General features: G+C 59.7%; 1 protein-coding gene across 1 annotated transcript; it reads left to right on the forward strand.

Annotated features, from left to right (window-relative positions):
• The first annotated feature begins 3,312 nt into the window (after positions 1-3,312).
• DLL4 (delta like canonical Notch ligand 4) lies at positions 3,313-12,641 on the forward strand. Its single transcript, XM_067743469.1, has 11 exons — positions 3,313-3,789; positions 3,901-4,170; positions 4,667-4,724; positions 5,508-5,771; positions 6,185-6,245; positions 6,333-6,463; positions 7,986-8,155; positions 8,339-8,558; positions 9,722-10,424; positions 10,911-11,019; positions 11,556-12,641. The coding sequence occupies exons 1-11, from the start codon at positions 3,724-3,726 to the stop codon at positions 11,559-11,561; spliced, it is 2,058 nt and encodes a 685-aa protein (XP_067599570.1). The 5' UTR covers positions 3,313-3,723; the 3' UTR covers positions 11,562-12,641.
• Positions 12,642-16,537: the final 3,896 nt, after the last annotated feature.

A 16,537-nucleotide genomic window follows, 5' to 3' on the forward strand; every position in this document is an offset into this window, starting at 1 on the left:
TAGGGTAGCTCGCTGCGCGCCGCCCCCCCCCCCCCCGCCCGCCCTCGCCTGGCCTCAGGGCCCGGGCTGCGCCCCCACGGCTGCCAGGCCCTGCCAGCCCCACTGCCCCAGTTGGCATGCGACGGGCCGGGCTGACGCGTGGCAGCGCCCTACGGCAGATGAGGCACGCGCCGTCCTCATTTCAATGTGAATGGATCGAATGGAGCAGCCATGTGGCAGCAACAGTTTGCAAATCTCCCCGCCTTCTGTGCAGCTCCCCGACCGCCGCTCCCTGCACGTGGCCCCTTCCCCGCAGCGACCGCAGCGGCGCCCCTCAAGGCTTAAGCGCCCCGCCCTAGCCAGGCTAGCTCCCCCTCCCTTGGCCTGCCCGGCGGGCGCTGTAGCCCGGCCCCTATCGCGCTCCTACCTGGGTGCAGTTCGTCCCGCGGAGAACGCTGTCCCGGGGGTCGGGGTGCAAAATAGCGCTGGAGGCCGGGAAGATGCGACGGCAGCCCTGGGGAGGGCGCGTAGGCTACCAAGTGGGGGAGGGGCCCCGAGGCTCTGCTCGGCCCGAGTCGCACCCTAATCACCAGGGGTCAGCTCGGGTGCCAGGCTGCGAGACCACCTTTGCGCCTCCGGGCCCCAGGTGCGGGTTCTGCCTGCTGGGGGGCTGTATGCAGCGGCCAAACGGAGAGGACGGCCGGAGCCGAAGGCCCCTGGGGCGGAGGCTGTGGGCCTGCCTGAAGCCAGGCCTCGACCCTGTGGCTCCAGACGCTGGGCAGTGTTGCGGGTGCTCGTGGGGATGAGGATCTGTGGACCATCAGAGGGCCCACAGTCAGTCCGGGGAAGCCCAGGTTGGTGGGACCTTGCAATCATGCCCCCTCTCCAGGGCGTGGCCGAGCGTCTGCGGAGGCGTAGGTTCGTCAGACGTCCACGTGGGTCCAATCCCACCGTGATTTGCGGCCTCTGATAGCCTCACAGCCTCATGTTCCTGGGGGCCCCCAGGACACGTGTTGGGTCTTTCCTTCCACAAGTCACGAGTGGGAGAAAAGTGGAGGAGCCCCAGTTGTGGAGCCTCCGCATTTCTATTCCCTGCCTGCAAAGCGACCCTCTCCTGCTCAGCAAATGTGGGCAAAGCTGGACCCCAGCGGGTTGGAGCGCTAGTGGGTATTCAGGGCCAAGGGCGGTGTCCTAGAGTCCTAGGGGAGTAAATGAACTTCTGGGACAGCACTGCATAGCAAATAGGTGCTTCAGGAATGCCTTTTGATGGTGAAGAGAATTTAACCCTTTCCCCCTACAGGTCAGAGGATTTCTATCTCTGGGATCCCTTTCAAGAATTCTTGACTCTGAGGGTAATGATGATACTTTTGTTTGGTCCTTGACTGTTTGCAAAGTGCTTTTGGGCACATCAGTCCGGATGTGTGTGAGGGATAGAGTGTTCCAGATCTACCAATACTGAACGAAATGTCTCCTGTGGGACTGGATGTCTCCCTTGAGGGTCAGGCAAGAGACAGATCCAGAAAAGGAGCGAGTTTTTTATGAACTCCCAGGCCAGGATTTGGGGGTGGAAGTGGACATAACTAGGTAGGGCTGGATGCCAGCTCAGAGGAAAGCGAGGGGCACTCTTTGGCACCCTAGGCAGGACTAAGGGATCCGTAGAGAATGGGCAGAGAACCCACTGGTCAGGATCGCTGGGAGGCAAGTCCTGGGCTCCTCCTCCCTTGGGCCTGGGGACTCCGCCTGTCCATAACCTACATTAACTCTGGAGCGCAGCCTGGGCCCATCTGCCGGCCCCCGCCCCACCTCGGTTCCCCACGCCAACCCGTTCGCGCCAGATGGTGGCTGGGAGGGGTGGCCGTGCGTGGGGGACCCCGGAGCCCGTCTCCTCACCTCACCCCTCCCCCAACCCACGCTCCCAACCTCTTGTTTCTCATGCTTCTCCCTCAATCCTTCACCACCACCAAGTTAAAAAAAAAAAAAAAATCAGACCATGCTCGGCCTAGGCAGCTGTTGGGCTCCGAGCCGTGCCCCCCGCCCCCCGCAAGACTCCCCCGGGCCCGCGCCGCGTCCCTGCTCCCCCCAGCGCCGATCTTATCGCCCGACGACAGCCATCGCTGTGCGGGTGGGCTGACAGCTGAAGCCACAAGGCCCCCGCCGCCCTCAGCGTCGCGGAGAGAGACCGCTCCTCTGCACCCCCCGACACTGAGAGAAGCCGGCCCTCCCCGGTCGAAAGCCTCCGGGGATCACGCCGGTTCCGGGAAAGCAGCTGCACTGCCGCCGCTCGGAGAAGTGGGGCCACCCGGGGGAGCCGAGAAGGCGAGACGGGTGAAGCCGCCTGAAACCCATACGAGTCCGCGCGCTTCCAGTTCCACCCTACATTTTGCCCTATGAGGAGAGGACCCGGGTCTGCCCGGCCTCAGCCCCTGGACTCTCTGGTGGCTCGAGCCAACTCTGCAGTCAGGAGAGTTCCTCCCTGCTCCAACGGAGCGACAGGACGCGGGCCGAGGCTTGAGGCTGTTGGGGGTGAAGGTGGGCTCTGGAGCTGAGGCTAAACCCAGGTGAGGAGAGGCGCTGAAGGCGGGGCCAGACCCTTATTACCATACAGCTGAGGACGCGCCCCCCTTCTTCTACCTCGGGGACCACGCCCTCCTACCCCCAGCACGGGTACCACGCGTCTGGGGACTGGCACGCGCGGAGCCCAGGCGGGAGGCAGAAGGGAGGAGGCACGCGCTGGACACGCCCCCCATAACTGGGGAGGGAGATGCCCACCAGGTGGAGGGGCCGAGCCCCCGAGTCTTAGATGCTTGGTCCCTCGCCTAGCACGGAGTGGCCACAGAGAGGTTAATGCGTCCTCTGGCTTCCCTGCTGCGCGCGGGGGGGGGGCGGGGGGGTGGACGCTCACAGGTTGGGGGCCGACGACGCCAGGGCTCCCGAAGTTCCGGGAAGGTGAAGGAGACTGGAGTCCTTTAGCACTGGTTTCGCTTTCTGAGCTTAAGTTCTTTTTACCTTCTCCAGGGCTGCAGGTAACTAACGCCGGCCGTGGTCACACCGCCGACGGGGACTCCCCCGTGTCTCCGCCCCCACGACCATCCGGGAACCACTCGCTCACCTCCCGCCCCATTCCCCCTGGCCCTCCCCCTGTCCTCCCACTGCCGGGGTCTCGGCCTGTATCCACGCGATTGCGGAGAACTGGTCACCTCGGCACGCGCTGAGCTGGGGGACCCAGGGGCTGAGAGCGGCACAGAGGGGCGGGGACCTGTGCCTGACTGGCTGGCTGGGAGGGGGGAAGGCGGGGGCGGAGGCCCCCTCCGGGTGGTGCTGGGGCTGTAGCAGCTAGAGGCCCGAGGGGAGGGGAGAGTGACCACGAGTCTGAGTGACAGGCGGGTGAAGAGAGGAGCCAATATATATAAGGAAAGCTCCCGAGAGCGCAGGTTTCAGTAGCGGCGCTGAGCGCAGGCTGGGAACGCGAGGCCAAGAGCTGCAGCTCAAGCCGCCTCAGTGCAGTGTACCCGGACACTAGCCTGCTTACAGCCCCAGGATTAGTCCGAGGACACGTCCTCAGCGCGGCCGCCACCCAGCCGCCCTCACCTGGATTACCTACCGTGGCAGTTGGAGCGGAGCTAGCGAGAAGGAGAGGCGGGAGGAAAACCCCGAGCGGAGCCTGGCTTTTCAGGGACCTCTCTGGCGGTTGGACGCGCGGGAACGGTTCACAACCGGCGGGTGCAGAGAGCGACGCCCCAGGGAATGGCAGCCGCAACCCGTAGCGCCTCTGGCTGGGCGCTACTGCTGCTGGTGGCACTTTGGCAGGAGGTAACATCCCGCGCCCCCTCCGCCCCCTCCCACCGTGCCCTGGGCCTGAGCCCCTGGCGTCCACCGAGCTGACCGCTCGCCTTCTTCCTTCCCTCGGTCCCTGTGCAATAGCGCGCGGCCGGCTCTGGAGTCTTCCAGCTGCAGCTGCAGGAGTTTGCCAACGAGCGCGGCGTACTCGCCAGCGGGCGGCCGTGCGAACCCGGCTGCCGGACCTTTTTCCGCGTCTGCCTTAAGCACTTCCAGGCGGTCTTCTCACCCGGGCCCTGCACCTTCGGCAGCGTCTCCACGCCTGTGCTGGGCACCAACTCCTTCGCCGTCGGCGACGACAGTAGCGGCGGGGGACGCAACCCTCTCCAACTGCCCTTCAATTTCACCTGGCCGGTGAGCACAGCCTGGGCGCCCGGGGAGGTCACGAAAGCCGAGAGAAGGGGTTTCCCTGGGACCAAAGCCTTCTCCCTAGATTGCCTCGCTCCCCTCCAATAAAAGGGGGGGCACTCTCTTCTGATCCTTCTTTCCGACTCTCTCCTGGGACCTCACCCTCCTGTACGCTCTCACCAGTCTCTCTCTTCCCCGTTCTACGCTCCATCTTCTCCCAGCGCTAGGGATACGATTTTCATCACCTACAACCCCGGGGCGTGCTCCATCTCAGAAAGACTCCCGCGTACATTCCCTCATCCCTCAACTCTCCTCCTACCCGGGGTTGTCTCGCCTTCCTAGCTCGCGCTCGATGCTGAGTGCAGACCCGTTACATAGACCCGGGCGCAGTAACTGTATCCTGCAATTAGATTAATTAAACCGGCTGCCGAAAGGCACCCCCACCATCCCCTGTTCATCTCGCTCTCTCTGTCTTTCCCCGCCCCCTCCTTTCCGTTCCCAGGGTACCTTCTCACTCATCATTGAAGCTTGGCACGCGCCAGGAGACGACCTGCGGCCAGGTGAGTAGCTCGCTCCGCGGCCACAGGGGGGCGACACGGCGCAGCGCCGAAAGAGTTAATCTGTAATAGGCGGGGGAAGTGCGGGGTGGGGGCGTGGGGGGCAGGACGCTTAGCTAGGCCAGGAGCTGCGCCCCGCGCTGGACGCTCGGATTCCGCCCGCTGCCTGGACTCTGAGCACAATTGCGTTTCCTGCGGGTTATTTTTGGCGTGGGAACGCGGGGAGCACGGCGGTGAGAAAGGCCGAAGCTGCCAGCGCCGCTGACGGGCCCCTTCCTGTATTTTACACCTTTCTCGAATTCCGCTCCTTTGGAAAGGGAATAATGGCTTTGGGATGTTGTTCTGACACAGAGGAAAAGGATATTTCAGCAGCACAACAATTCTCACTTTGCAAAGGAAAAAGAAAAGCATTACCCATCTCTGAGGGCAGAACCCCTGAATGGGCACCAGAGGACCCCTTGCTCCCAGGGTCCTCAAAGGCCTGGAGAGCTTTTCTTTTTCTTTTTTCTCTCCCCCCCCCCCATTTTGACCTCTTTTCCTCTTTCCCCTGCCTATCTGCCTCCAGAACATTGGGATATCTTAACATCCTTCTATTGTCCCCTTTTTGAATGGTATCAGGCCCTCTGCACATGCACACACAGAGCAGCTAAGCAGTGGGACACTTGGGTTCCTCTGGCCTGCGTTTGCTGGCAGGTGGGGTCATCTGGACAACTGGTTTGATCCAGCAGTTGCTGGCACTCTTGGGGACTGGCTGCCCTTCCTTGACCTGGCCCTCTGCCCCTTCAGAGGCCTTGCCACCAGACGCGCTCATCAGCAAGATCACCATCCAGGGCTCCCTAGCTGTGGGCCAGAACTGGTTACCGGATGAGCAGACCAGCCCTCTCACAAGGCTGCGCTACTCTTACCGGGTCATCTGCAGTGACAACTACTATGGGGACAGCTGCTCACGGCTATGCAAGAAGCGCAATGACCACTTCGGCCACTACGTGTGCCAGCCAGATGGCAGCCTGTCCTGCCTGCCCGGCTGGACTGGGGAGTACTGCGAACAGCGTAAGCAGCCAAGCTCCCACCTGCCTGGAGGGGGGTCCCCGGAACAAACACAGTGGCATCTTTTCGGCTGCAGCCTGCCTCCCTTGGAGAGCGGGTCTGGGCTGTCCACTAACTGGGCCTCAGTAACAGCTGGGGATGCTTAGGATGGGCTTGGACTCTGCCCTCCCTCTTCTCAGTGCTCCTCCCCATGGTGCTAAAGCCCACAAAGACCCCATAATTGCATTCCATCCAGCCTGGATTCTCCTTCCCTGTGCCATCATTTCTCTTTAAGACATCCATGGCTCCTCTGGGAAGCCAGGAGTGGGAAGTGAGCCCAGGAGAGCTGGGGGGCACCCCCAGGGCCAGGAGAGGGAGAGTGGGACTTCAGAGTCATTGTCATCCCACCCTCACCCAGTGCCGCCTTCTCTCCTCAGCTGTCTGTCTCTCGGGCTGTCATGAACAGAATGGCTACTGCAGCAAGCCAGCAGAGTGCATGTGAGTAGTGGACAGGAAGCGGTGACGGGGGGAGCCGTCCCCTGTCCAGGCCCTCACCTCACCCTCAGCTTCTCTTTTGTTCTACAGCTGCCGCCCAGGCTGGCAGGGCCGCCTGTGCAACGAATGCATCCCCCACAACGGCTGTCGCCATGGCACCTGCAGCACCCCCTGGCAATGCACTTGTGATGAGGGGTGGGGAGGCCTATTCTGTGACCAAGGTGAGTCAGGGCAAAGAGAGGGGACGGAGAGCTGGGCAGGGCATGGGAACAGAGTTGTCACCTGGACCCTTCCTACTCGATGATTGCTGAGTCGGCTTTCCCATTATCCTTCAAGGAGCTTGGGACTGTAAGGATCTTAACAACTGGCTTAGAACGAGATGGTGGATCCTTCTTCCTTAGGTGCTGGGGAGGAAGGGTGGCTGGAGAAGCCAGGAGGGTGACAAGTTGGCAGCCTGAAGGTTGCACTCATAAATTCCAGCAAGGCCAGAGAGAGGGATGCCGGGCTCAGTTCCTCTTTCTACCTTGTAGTTACCTATTAACCCCCTAAGTGTTTGCTTACCTACCAGAGCTGTTTGAGCAGCTCTCCCCTAAACAGCTGTCTGGTGGGGTGTGCCCACTGGCTGCCCTGAGGCTGTGGGTGAGCTGGGCCTCTGGGCGGAGTGACATCTAACCGCCTTCTCGGTGGGGCAGAAACGGCCTCCCTTGTTTCCCCCAGTAGCACTTGCCAGGCAGCTGCCCAAGCCCACACTGTCTTCCTGGTGTTCAGGGGGCTGGTCACTCTTCTGGCTGCACTGGGGTCTGCCAGCCCCAATGATGGGGGAGGGGGCCTTTTTTCCTTCATCCTCATAGCCAGCTGCAGCACGTGCCTCCCATTTTCAGGGTCAAATGGGGTGGCTGCTGCCATGGAGACACCAGCACAGGCCTGGGTAGGGTGGGCAGGACGCTTGCCAGGATAGAAAGGACTTGCCTGGGCCCTGACTTGCTGGCAACAAGGGGCTTGGAATTCAGCCCCTGTATTCTTCGTATGTGTGTGTGTGTGTGTCACTTTCTACCCCACTGCAATCCCCCCAAACACACACACACACACACACACACACACACACACACCTGGTTCCTGCCCTCTCTCTTTCCTCTCCCCACATTTGCTCCCAGGTGACACAGTCATATACTCATCTTATTCAAACAGAGCCCTTACAGTCCCTGTATTTGCTCTGTCTGGTTTTCCCTCCCTGTCCTTCCCAAATAAGAAAACAAATACTTATATTTCAAAATACCCTCGTAACGCATTTCGCTTTAAAAAACGCCTGGCAACCACTTATCGTGGCTCTCGCCTCCCCTCTACTCTTTCCACCTGTTAAAATTGTAGCCCGTTTCCAGGCTTACCTCAGCTGCCCCTCCTCCACGAGGCCTTTTCTGACTTCCTCCTCAACATGTGGTCTTGCTGTGCCTCCTCTTTTTACCTTTATTCTCCCCTGGCTGCAGTGCTTGTGAGCTTACCTTTGGGCAGTTAACTGTGTCCAACTGTGTTTTTTCAACTTTGATTGATGGTACGCCTCAGATGTGGTTCTAGGTGCTTCAATATACCCGATTTCACTGGGGGAAGAGGAAGGGTATTTGGGCCCAGAAGACTTTGAGTTGAACCCTCTGGGCCAAACATGGACAGTGAACTTGCACCACCAGGAGCCTGGAGGTTGGGACCACTCTTTGGCTCTGCTCAGCCGGTCGGTTCCTGTCTCCGCAGATCTCAACTACTGCACCCATCATTCCCCGTGCAAGAATGGGGCGACGTGCTCCAACAGTGGGCAGCGGAGCTATACCTGCACCTGTCGCCCAGGCTACACTGGCGTGGACTGTGAGCTGGAGCTCAGCGAGTGTGACAGCAACCCCTGTCGCAATGGAGGCAGCTGTAAGGTGAGGCCTAGGCCAATGCAGGAAGGCAGAGTTCTGGCCAGGCGACGCCCAGGCATCCCCTCCCCAGGCGGCCAGTGGATGTGCACCCATGGGCAGGCATTGTGGGCAGGTGGGGCCTAGCCCCCTGCCAGGAATCCCTGCCCCCAAGGGTCTGACTTTGGCCCCTTTCTGCTCTCTTTCCAGGACCAGGAGGACAGCTACCGCTGCCTGTGTCCCCCGGGCTACTATGGCCTGCACTGCGAACACAGCACCTTGAGTTGTGCCGACTCTCCCTGCTTCAATGGGGGCTCCTGTCGGGAGCGCAACCAGGGGACCAGCTATGCCTGTGAATGTCCCCCCAACTTCACTGGCTCCAACTGCGAGAAGAAAGTGGACAGGTGTACCAGCAATCCGTGTGCCAATGGTGCGTCCTGTTGCCTTGCTAACCTGGTGGACTGGCCCTGGGGCCAAGAGAACTTTCTGGTGAGGGAGGGTCAAGAGAGGGGAGAGGCCTTGTCTGTCACTCTGGGCAGGCTGAGACGGATCCCCATCTGCTCCGGATGGTGAAGAGCTTGCTTGATCATCTGGGTGGCTTTGGAAGAGGAGAAGGTTAGCAGCGGGTGCAGGCCTTTGGAGATGGAGCAGTATGCACCCTGCCTGGCTTCCATTCCTATTCCCATGTCCTGACCTGACTGGGGCAGCCTCTGACCCTCCCCAGGAAGTCCTGGGCTAGAGAGAGGGACCTTGGAGGCCTCATGTCCCTCCTTGAAAGAGGCTAGCACGGTGAGGGCCCTGCTCCTGGAGGCCTCACCTCTCCCCACGGCTACAGTGAGCCTGGCACAGCATAAGGCGTCTGGAATGTTCAGCATTTTGGGGGGCACCAAGCATGTTGGTTATCTTTGTCTCCTTGGCCTTCTGGTGACCCTCTGTGAGGCAGGCAGACAGCACCGTGCAGGAGAGAAGCCTTAGGAGCTGCGGAGGGATCGGAAGGGCTGAGATGGAATCTGCTCTCTGGCTAATCACTTAGTTAACTCCCCGGAGCCAGTTTCTTCATCACTGAATGGGAAAATATAGAACCCGTCCTCTGTCTTTCATGTTGTGAAGGTTAAATGAAACAATAATAGATCTATCTGAGCATTTACTGTACACCAGGCATGTGCTCCTGCCTTCACGCATCACCTTACCTAACCTTCAGAGATCTCCTATAGAGGAGACAGCATTCTACTCCAATGTAACAAATGAGGAAATTAGGCTTAGAAATAAAATAAAGCAACGGGTGCCAAATCCCCAGCTAGAGAGAGACAGCTGAGATTCAAACCCAAGCATACCTGTTCGATTCTACTGTAAAGCTCTGTAAGATGCTGGCAGTTCTTATACACGAGCCCACTGAGGCGTAGAGGACCAGGCTCACCCTCAACTGCAGGTCTCCTGACTCTTTGTGCAGAGCTCTTTGTAGTGGGATCTGTGAATGCTGGCCGAGTTCCTGGATGACCTTGGTTCCTGGGATGGGGCACCCTCTGCACCGGGGGGTGGGAGTGGGGTGGGGTCCAAGGAGGTTGCTGACTTGTGGCCCATGTGTACCCACAGGGGGCCAGTGCCTGAACCGAGGTCCAAACCGCATGTGCCGCTGCCGTCCTGGATTCACAGGCGCCCACTGTGAAATCCACATCAGCGACTGTGCTCGCAGCCCTTGTGTCCATGGCGGCACTTGCCGCAACCTGGAGAACGGGTTCGCATGCACCTGCCCTGCTGGCTTCTCTGGCCGGCGCTGCGAGGTGCGGATGCCCACTGACGCCTGTGCCTCGGGACCCTGCTTCAACGGGGCCACCTGCTACGCCAGCCTCCCCCCGGACAACTTCGTCTGCAACTGCCCCTACGGCTTTGTGGGCAGCCGCTGCGAGTTCCCCATGAGCATGCCCCCCAGCTTCCCCTGGGTGGCCGTCTCCCTGGGCGTGGGACTGGTGGTGCTGCTGGTGCTACTGTGCATGGTGGCAGTGGCGGTGCGGCAGCTGCGGCTCAGGCGGCCTGACGACGGCAGCAGGGAGGCCATGAACAACCTGTCGGACTTCCAGAAGGACAACCTGATCCCCGCCGCCCAGCTCAAGAACACAAACCAGAAGAAGGAGCTGGAAGTGGACTGTGGCCTGGACAAGTCCAACTGTGGCAAACAACAGAACCACACATTGGACTATAATCTGGCCCCAGGACCCCTGGGGCGGGGGATCCTGCCCGGGAAGTATCCCCACAGTGACAAGAGCTTAGGGGAGAAGGCGCCACTGCGGATACACAGGTGAGCGGCACCCAGAGGCCCAGGGCTCACCAGGGACCCCCTCACAGTACTGCCTGGGCTCCCCCAGGACAGGTGGGAGCTTTTAAGCAAACAGGGGCTCTTGTTGCTGACAGGAGGATGCTCCGACAAGATTTCTGCCAGGCTCCCTTTGTCCCTCCTTCCCATTCCCTCATTCATTCATTCACAAATGTCAAGTGTCCACACTGTGTCACTTGTGCCCCCCATCTTCCCACGGCATGGCTTGCCTCTGGTGGCAAACTGGCCTTTTCCAGGCCTGAGACCCTCTGGGAAGGTTGGGGTCCTGTGGCTCTCTTAAGGCCTGTAGCTAACCCGCCAGGCTAGCACTGGGCATCCCTAGTCCCCGTGTCTTCTCCCAGAGTCACCTCTGCCAGTTCCCTTTGGCTCTCCGGGGTCCAGGTTAGCGCCCCACCTCCCTCCAGCCCTCTCTTCATCTCTCCCTCACCGGCCTGTCTTGTGTTCCCTCAGTGAAAGGCCAGAGTGTCGGATATCAGCGATATGCTCCCCCAGGGACTCCATGTACCAGTCTGTGTGTTTGATATCAGAAGAGAGGAACGAATGTGTCATTGCCACAGAGGTGAGTGCTAGGCTGTCCTTCCCTTCTAGCATGTTCCCTCCTGCCTTTAGGGGGTGAGAAAGTGGTCCAGTTACTCTTGACCTTAGGGGCCGCTCCTGAAGGGTGGGTCGGAACCCCTCCTTGGCAGGCTGGGTTCAGTGGCTCTCGGATCCCTGCTGGCCTCGTTGCCACAGAGGGTGTGAAACAGGAGCCGTGGTGGTGAGCCAGCCCCGTCTCTTCCTGCTGTGTTAGTGCTGGGCTGGGCGGCCATGGCACCCGGCCAGCTCCCAGGCGCTGCTTCCCAGCTGCTGGTGGGTGAGGGTGGTTGCCTTGTGCCCCTCCTGCCCCTTGCTCACTGGCTTCCTTCACTGGCCCACCTCATGAGCACTGTCTTCCAGGCATGTGTATGTGTTGGGGCAGAAGACTGGGAGGGCTTTCCCACCTCCTCTTCACCCCACCTGCCTCACTGGCTTCTCTCAGGGAGTCCCAGGGCAGCCATGGAGGGAGTGCTTGTACCCCAGGGTAACCCACTTTCGTGCTCTCCACATGCTCCCCAGGTATAAGGCAGGAGCCTCCCCAGGACATCCCAGCTTCGCCCCTGCAGCTGGACCTTCCTTCTGCATTGTTTACATTGCATCCTGGATGGGACATTTTTTAATATGCAACGTGCTGCTCTCAGGAGGAAGAGGGAATGGCATGAACTGGACAGACTGTGAACTTGCCAAGAGATGCAGTACCCTTCCACATCTTTGGGTGTCTGTCTGGCATCAGATTGGCAGCTACGCCAGCCAGGGGAACAGAGGAGAGGAGAGGTGCCACTTGGACCCGCCCTGCCAGCAGTGGCCTTCAGAGGGCTCCTTTGGGGCTCTGGCCTATTTTCCAGAGAGAGTGGCAGTGGCCCCGTGGGGCCCGGAGCTGCTGTGGCCTCCACTGGTATCTGTGTTTCCAAAAGTGCCTTGGACCAGGCTCCATGGCGACAGCTGGGTCCAAATCAGAGAGGAGAGAGGAGGCCAGTAAGGGCAGGGCCGTCTGTGGGCCAGGAAACCATCTGGTTCAGCTCTTGGCAGGAGTGTCCCTGCAGGTGAGGTGAGCGCCCCGAGAGGAGCGGAAGAAGCATTTTCTGCCCGTGCCTCCAGCCGCTGCACGTGGGCCTTGCTCCTAACACCATCCCTGCCTCTCCCTGGCCCAGGCTCTCTGGGGAAGGATACTGGTAAGCCTTACCTGGCTTCCACAGCCTCTGGCCCTGGGTGCCTTGGGCTCCTGTGAGCAGATAGGTGGAGGGCCTGCCCCTCTTCCCAGCCAGAGGCAACAGGCCTAACTGGGGAGCTCAGGGCAGTGATGATGGAAATTCCAGTGAGGGAGAAATTGGGTGCTGTCGCCACCTAGGACCTTTCCTCCCTCAAGCCCATTCCCAAGGCCTCGAGCCTGGGCTCTGCCCACACCCACTACTGCCCCCAGACTACCCTTGAAGCCGATCTTCAGAAATCAATAATATGAGTTTTTATTTTGTTTGTTTTTTTTTTTTGTAGTTTATTTTGGAGTCTAGTATTTCGATAATTTAAGAATCAGAAGCACTGACCTTTCTACATTTTATAACATTATTTTGTATATAATGTGTATTTATAATATGGAACAGATGTGTACAGGAGTTTAGTATTTCTTGGGTCCTGTCTTTGTGATGGCAGAGTGGGAATCCTTCTGACTCCCCTTCTCATATTGCTGCCGGCTGCCCCCCACACCCCTGGCACCTGGGAGCACTTGGACTTGGCCTACTGTGCTCTAGGCCCTTGTCCTCTTCTAGTTCTTGGGGAATTTGGCCTCACCCATTTAGTCCCCAGCCTGGGCCAGCCTCCTCTGTCTTATGGCTTGAGGTTGGCTGCAGCCCCCCTTCCCCCTCATGCTCCCACCATTCCTTGGGGGTTATGCCCCCTTAACCTGAATCTATCCCACTTTTCTCCCTTCAAGTCTGAAAAAGCTTACGGACACCCTAGTCAGCCTGGGGGATACAGGAATTTGGGGGAAGGAGACAAACCTGCCTGTTTTCCTCTTTTCAAAAGGATTCTCTTGTCAGAGAGCGGGGTCTCTGACCATGATGACATCTGGGCTCTTCCTCCTGCTATTGCAGGGTTTTAGATGGACTAGCACCCTGCTCATTTTTAAGCCCCGGCAGGGCACTGGTCTTTGTGCCAGGGGGATCTGCCTCGGGTCTGTCCTCCTTGCAGCTGGGCAAGAGAGCTGGCTCTGGGCGCCTGGTCTGCCTGGAGCTGCTAGAGTTGATTGAAGACTGTAGAGAGGGGAGGAGGAAGAAGAGGGACGCTTCCCTGAGCCCGGGTTTCTCTGGCTGAGGCATTACTGAGAGAGTTTCCAGTCTCTACTTCATGGCTAGCTTCCTCTAAGGCATAAGATGGTCCCTAGGGTGCCACAGTCTTCTCTCTACAGTCACAAAAATACTCCATGGAGAGCAAGTGATGAAAAAATGAGCCATCGACAGAAAGCTGAGCAGATGCTCCCAGCTCTCAGCCCATCCAGTAAAGCAAAACAGACCCAGCAGATGCCCCCAGTGGAGTCCAAGTATATGCAGCGCTACTTGCCTCCCTTTTCCTTTCTCGCTGACACATAGAGCATGCCCGCCCCTAATCTGGGTGCTTATGCCAGAGACAAGGGAGCAAGAGACCTAGGCTCATCCACACTCACCCAAGTGCACACGTTCCACGCCTCACCCATTGCTCCCTGTTCCCCTCACTGCACACACAGGGTATCAAACAGGAAAGCATTCAGGGAACCGTTCCCACAGCCTGAGCCGGCAGCAGGGGGAAGAACAACACGACCTCACTCTTCCTGCCCAAAATGAAACAGGAAAGCAGCTCCCGGGCCCTGGGGGGCGGGGGAAACTGGGCTGGGACACGAAGGCGAGATGACGAGGCTCCCATGTGGGGGACAGGTAGGACACCCGCGGGCCTGCACGTCCACACCACCAGGCTGTGCTGGGCTACACAGGCTGCCAGCTCCTCAGAGAAGAGAGCTCTGGAGGGGAGCTGGCTGGCTAAACCCACTCACCGGCTCTGATACCATGCCAGCTTTCTGGGAAAAGAGGGGATCCCTTCATGGACTTGGTCTGGGCAGCTCCAACCCGTAGCTTGTGCCAGGTTCCACCTCTAGTGACATGCAAAAGCTGCGCCAGGCACTTGGGGTGTGAACAGGCCACAGTGGAAGCCCTTCTCTCTCCAGGATTTCCAGGTCACTCCCTGAGGGTCCAGCCCCTTCTCATAGGTAAGGTACCCAAGACTTTCCTGATGGAGTGTGCAGGTGTACAGGAGAGGTCCTAGGCTTGGCAGAAACAAGGCCAGATGATAGCTCTAGACTCACTGTGAAGTGCTCTCCCTGGCTTAGCAAATACCCATGTTTAATCTGCACTGGTATTTCATAAGACAATTCAGAGCATAGCAGTTCCTTAGCCTGGAAGCAGTGTCCTGTCTAAAGGACAAGTCTGACCCCACGGTGACCGCCAGGTCTGAGGACAGCTGCATTTCCAGAGCCCACTGGCTGGTAACCACCTGGATATCACTGTGGGGCGTCAGGCAGGGAGAGGCTGTGAAGAATGCCTTTATGCTGCTGGCTCAGCTAGCGGTCCCTCTCCGGCCTCGGGGCCAGACTGGTCAGGGGATAGAAGAAAAAGGACAGTGGTTCCTACCTCCCCCCATCCCGGGCTAGTTAAGGCCACTAGGTCACTAAACTCAGGTCGCGCGGACGCTCCACCTCTCACGGGGACCCACAGGGCTCTCCCCTCCTTGACGCTTTCCCCGCCTCTCCCGCGGGTCCGCAGTTTGGCAACCCAGCCCTCCACCCCACGTGGCCCGCCGCATTCCGGTAAGGGATGGAAGTGATTCACTCAGGGAACTGTGAGTGTCCCTTCCCGGGGAGAGGATGCGCCTGGGAGGTCCCAGCGGCCTCCCTCAGGCGGCCGCGCCCTCCCTCGCGCCCAGGGCGCACGGCACGGCCGGATCCCGGCGGGCCTGGAACCCCCAGCGGCGGCGGAAGAGGCAAGTGCGACGCGCTGGCCCGGGTCAGCCCTCCACCTGCCGTCGCCCCGGAGGTCCCGCGGCTCCCCGCCCCCCCCCCCCCCCCACCCCGCCGCCGAGCTCTTTGTTACAGCCCGACTTCCTGTTTGCGGCCTCCCGACCCCGGCTCACTTCCCGGGCCGGGAAGCCGCCGAAGGCCGCGAGTTTCTCGGAGGCTCCGCGCCCGCTCGGCTCCTCCTCCTGCAGCCCCGAATCCCACCCTCGGCCTGGGAGCCCGCGCCGGGCCGCTGTCGCGGGAAGCCGGCGTAGCTGGCGGGACAGCGGGCGGGACCGCCCGGGCCCCGCTGCCCAGCACCAGGGGGCGCTGCGCGGCCGCGGGGCTGCTCCCGGACCGGGACCGCCGTCACCCCGCAAGGCACGGGGTCAGCCCTTCTTGGCCCTGGGGGCCACCGGGACGATTCGGAGAGGGAGCAGCCGGATGCGAGTTCAGTGACAGACTTTGTCGCGCAGAGCTCTCTCCGGCCCCCGGGCCCCTAAGCTGAGGGAGTATGCTGGAGAAAGCTCAGAGCGATGCTTTCCCCTAAATATGTTAGAGGGTATCCAGAGAAGCGGCCCATTACCAAATTCTGAGCTGTCGGTGCAGCCAGCGCCCTCCCCACCTCGCGGTCCTCTGCGCCCTCTCATCCCAGCCCTCACCTTGAATGGAAGGGAACCGGGTTTGAGTTGGGAGGCTGAAGCTCCCTTCCAGCACCACCTCTCATTGCTAGGTGACCTGGGACAAGTCCATCCATTTCTTCATTCTTTTCGCACTGATTGAGCACCTTTTATTATGTCAGGCATTGGCGATGAAACATGGTCTCTGCCCAAGGAAGCTGGCCGTCTAGTTAATTATCTTTAACCTCTCAGAGGATCATAATACTTCTTGCATATTACTATGAGGTTGAAATGAGTTAGTGTATGAAAAACAGTTTGTGAGCAACGAGTCCCCCCCCACAGGTTGTTTAATCCTTATATTTATGCCAGCAAACCACTTTCGGGAGCTTTCACAGTCCAGCTCACAAGATAGGGGTGGGCTAGAGAGGAGCTTGGAGTCTGGCCGGATAGTCCCAGCAGTAGCCCTAGGACCAAGAAGGCAGCTGAGATGCCGGCTTGCCTCCACCCTTTCTTCTCTTTGTGTCCCTGTCTTTAAGGAGCACCACTTGCCTAGGTCAACCTCCTCTGATGTGGGGAGTAGTGGAAGGGAGACCCAGGCTGTGGGAAGTGACAGCAGGACCCCAAGTCCTCAAGAGTCCCCATCCCCTTGGAGATCCGCCACAAGTGGCTTTTGGCCCTAGTGGGCTCAGCACGTTCCCTTTATCCCCAAAGACCCTCTCAGGCCATGATGCAGGGTCCAAGAAAAGCCAGCTGCGGCTACAGTCAGACACAGGGTAACTAGCATCTCAGGAGTCTGGATTTAGCAACAGGTCGGCTCTGGGCCCAAGGCTGTCCTGTGTCATGGCACCCCCTGCAGGGCAGAGCCA

Source organism: Pseudorca crassidens, chromosome 1, assembly GCF_039906515.1.
Source record: "Pseudorca crassidens isolate mPseCra1 chromosome 1, mPseCra1.hap1, whole genome shotgun sequence".
Taxonomy (NCBI): domain Eukaryota; kingdom Metazoa; phylum Chordata; class Mammalia; order Artiodactyla; family Delphinidae; genus Pseudorca; species Pseudorca crassidens.

Coding starts and splice junctions, on each gene's coding strand:
- DLL4 (XM_067743469.1), top strand. CDS start 3,724: ATGGCAGCCGCAACCCGTAGCGCCTCTGGCTGGGCGCTACTGCTGCTG. Junction 4,171..4,666: donor CCTTCAATTTCACCTGGCCG/GTGAGCACAGCC, acceptor TTCCGTTCCCAG/GGTACCTTCTCACTCATCAT. Junction 6,464..7,985: donor AGGCCTATTCTGTGACCAAG/GTGAGTCAGGGC, acceptor CTGTCTCCGCAG/ATCTCAACTACTGCACCCAT.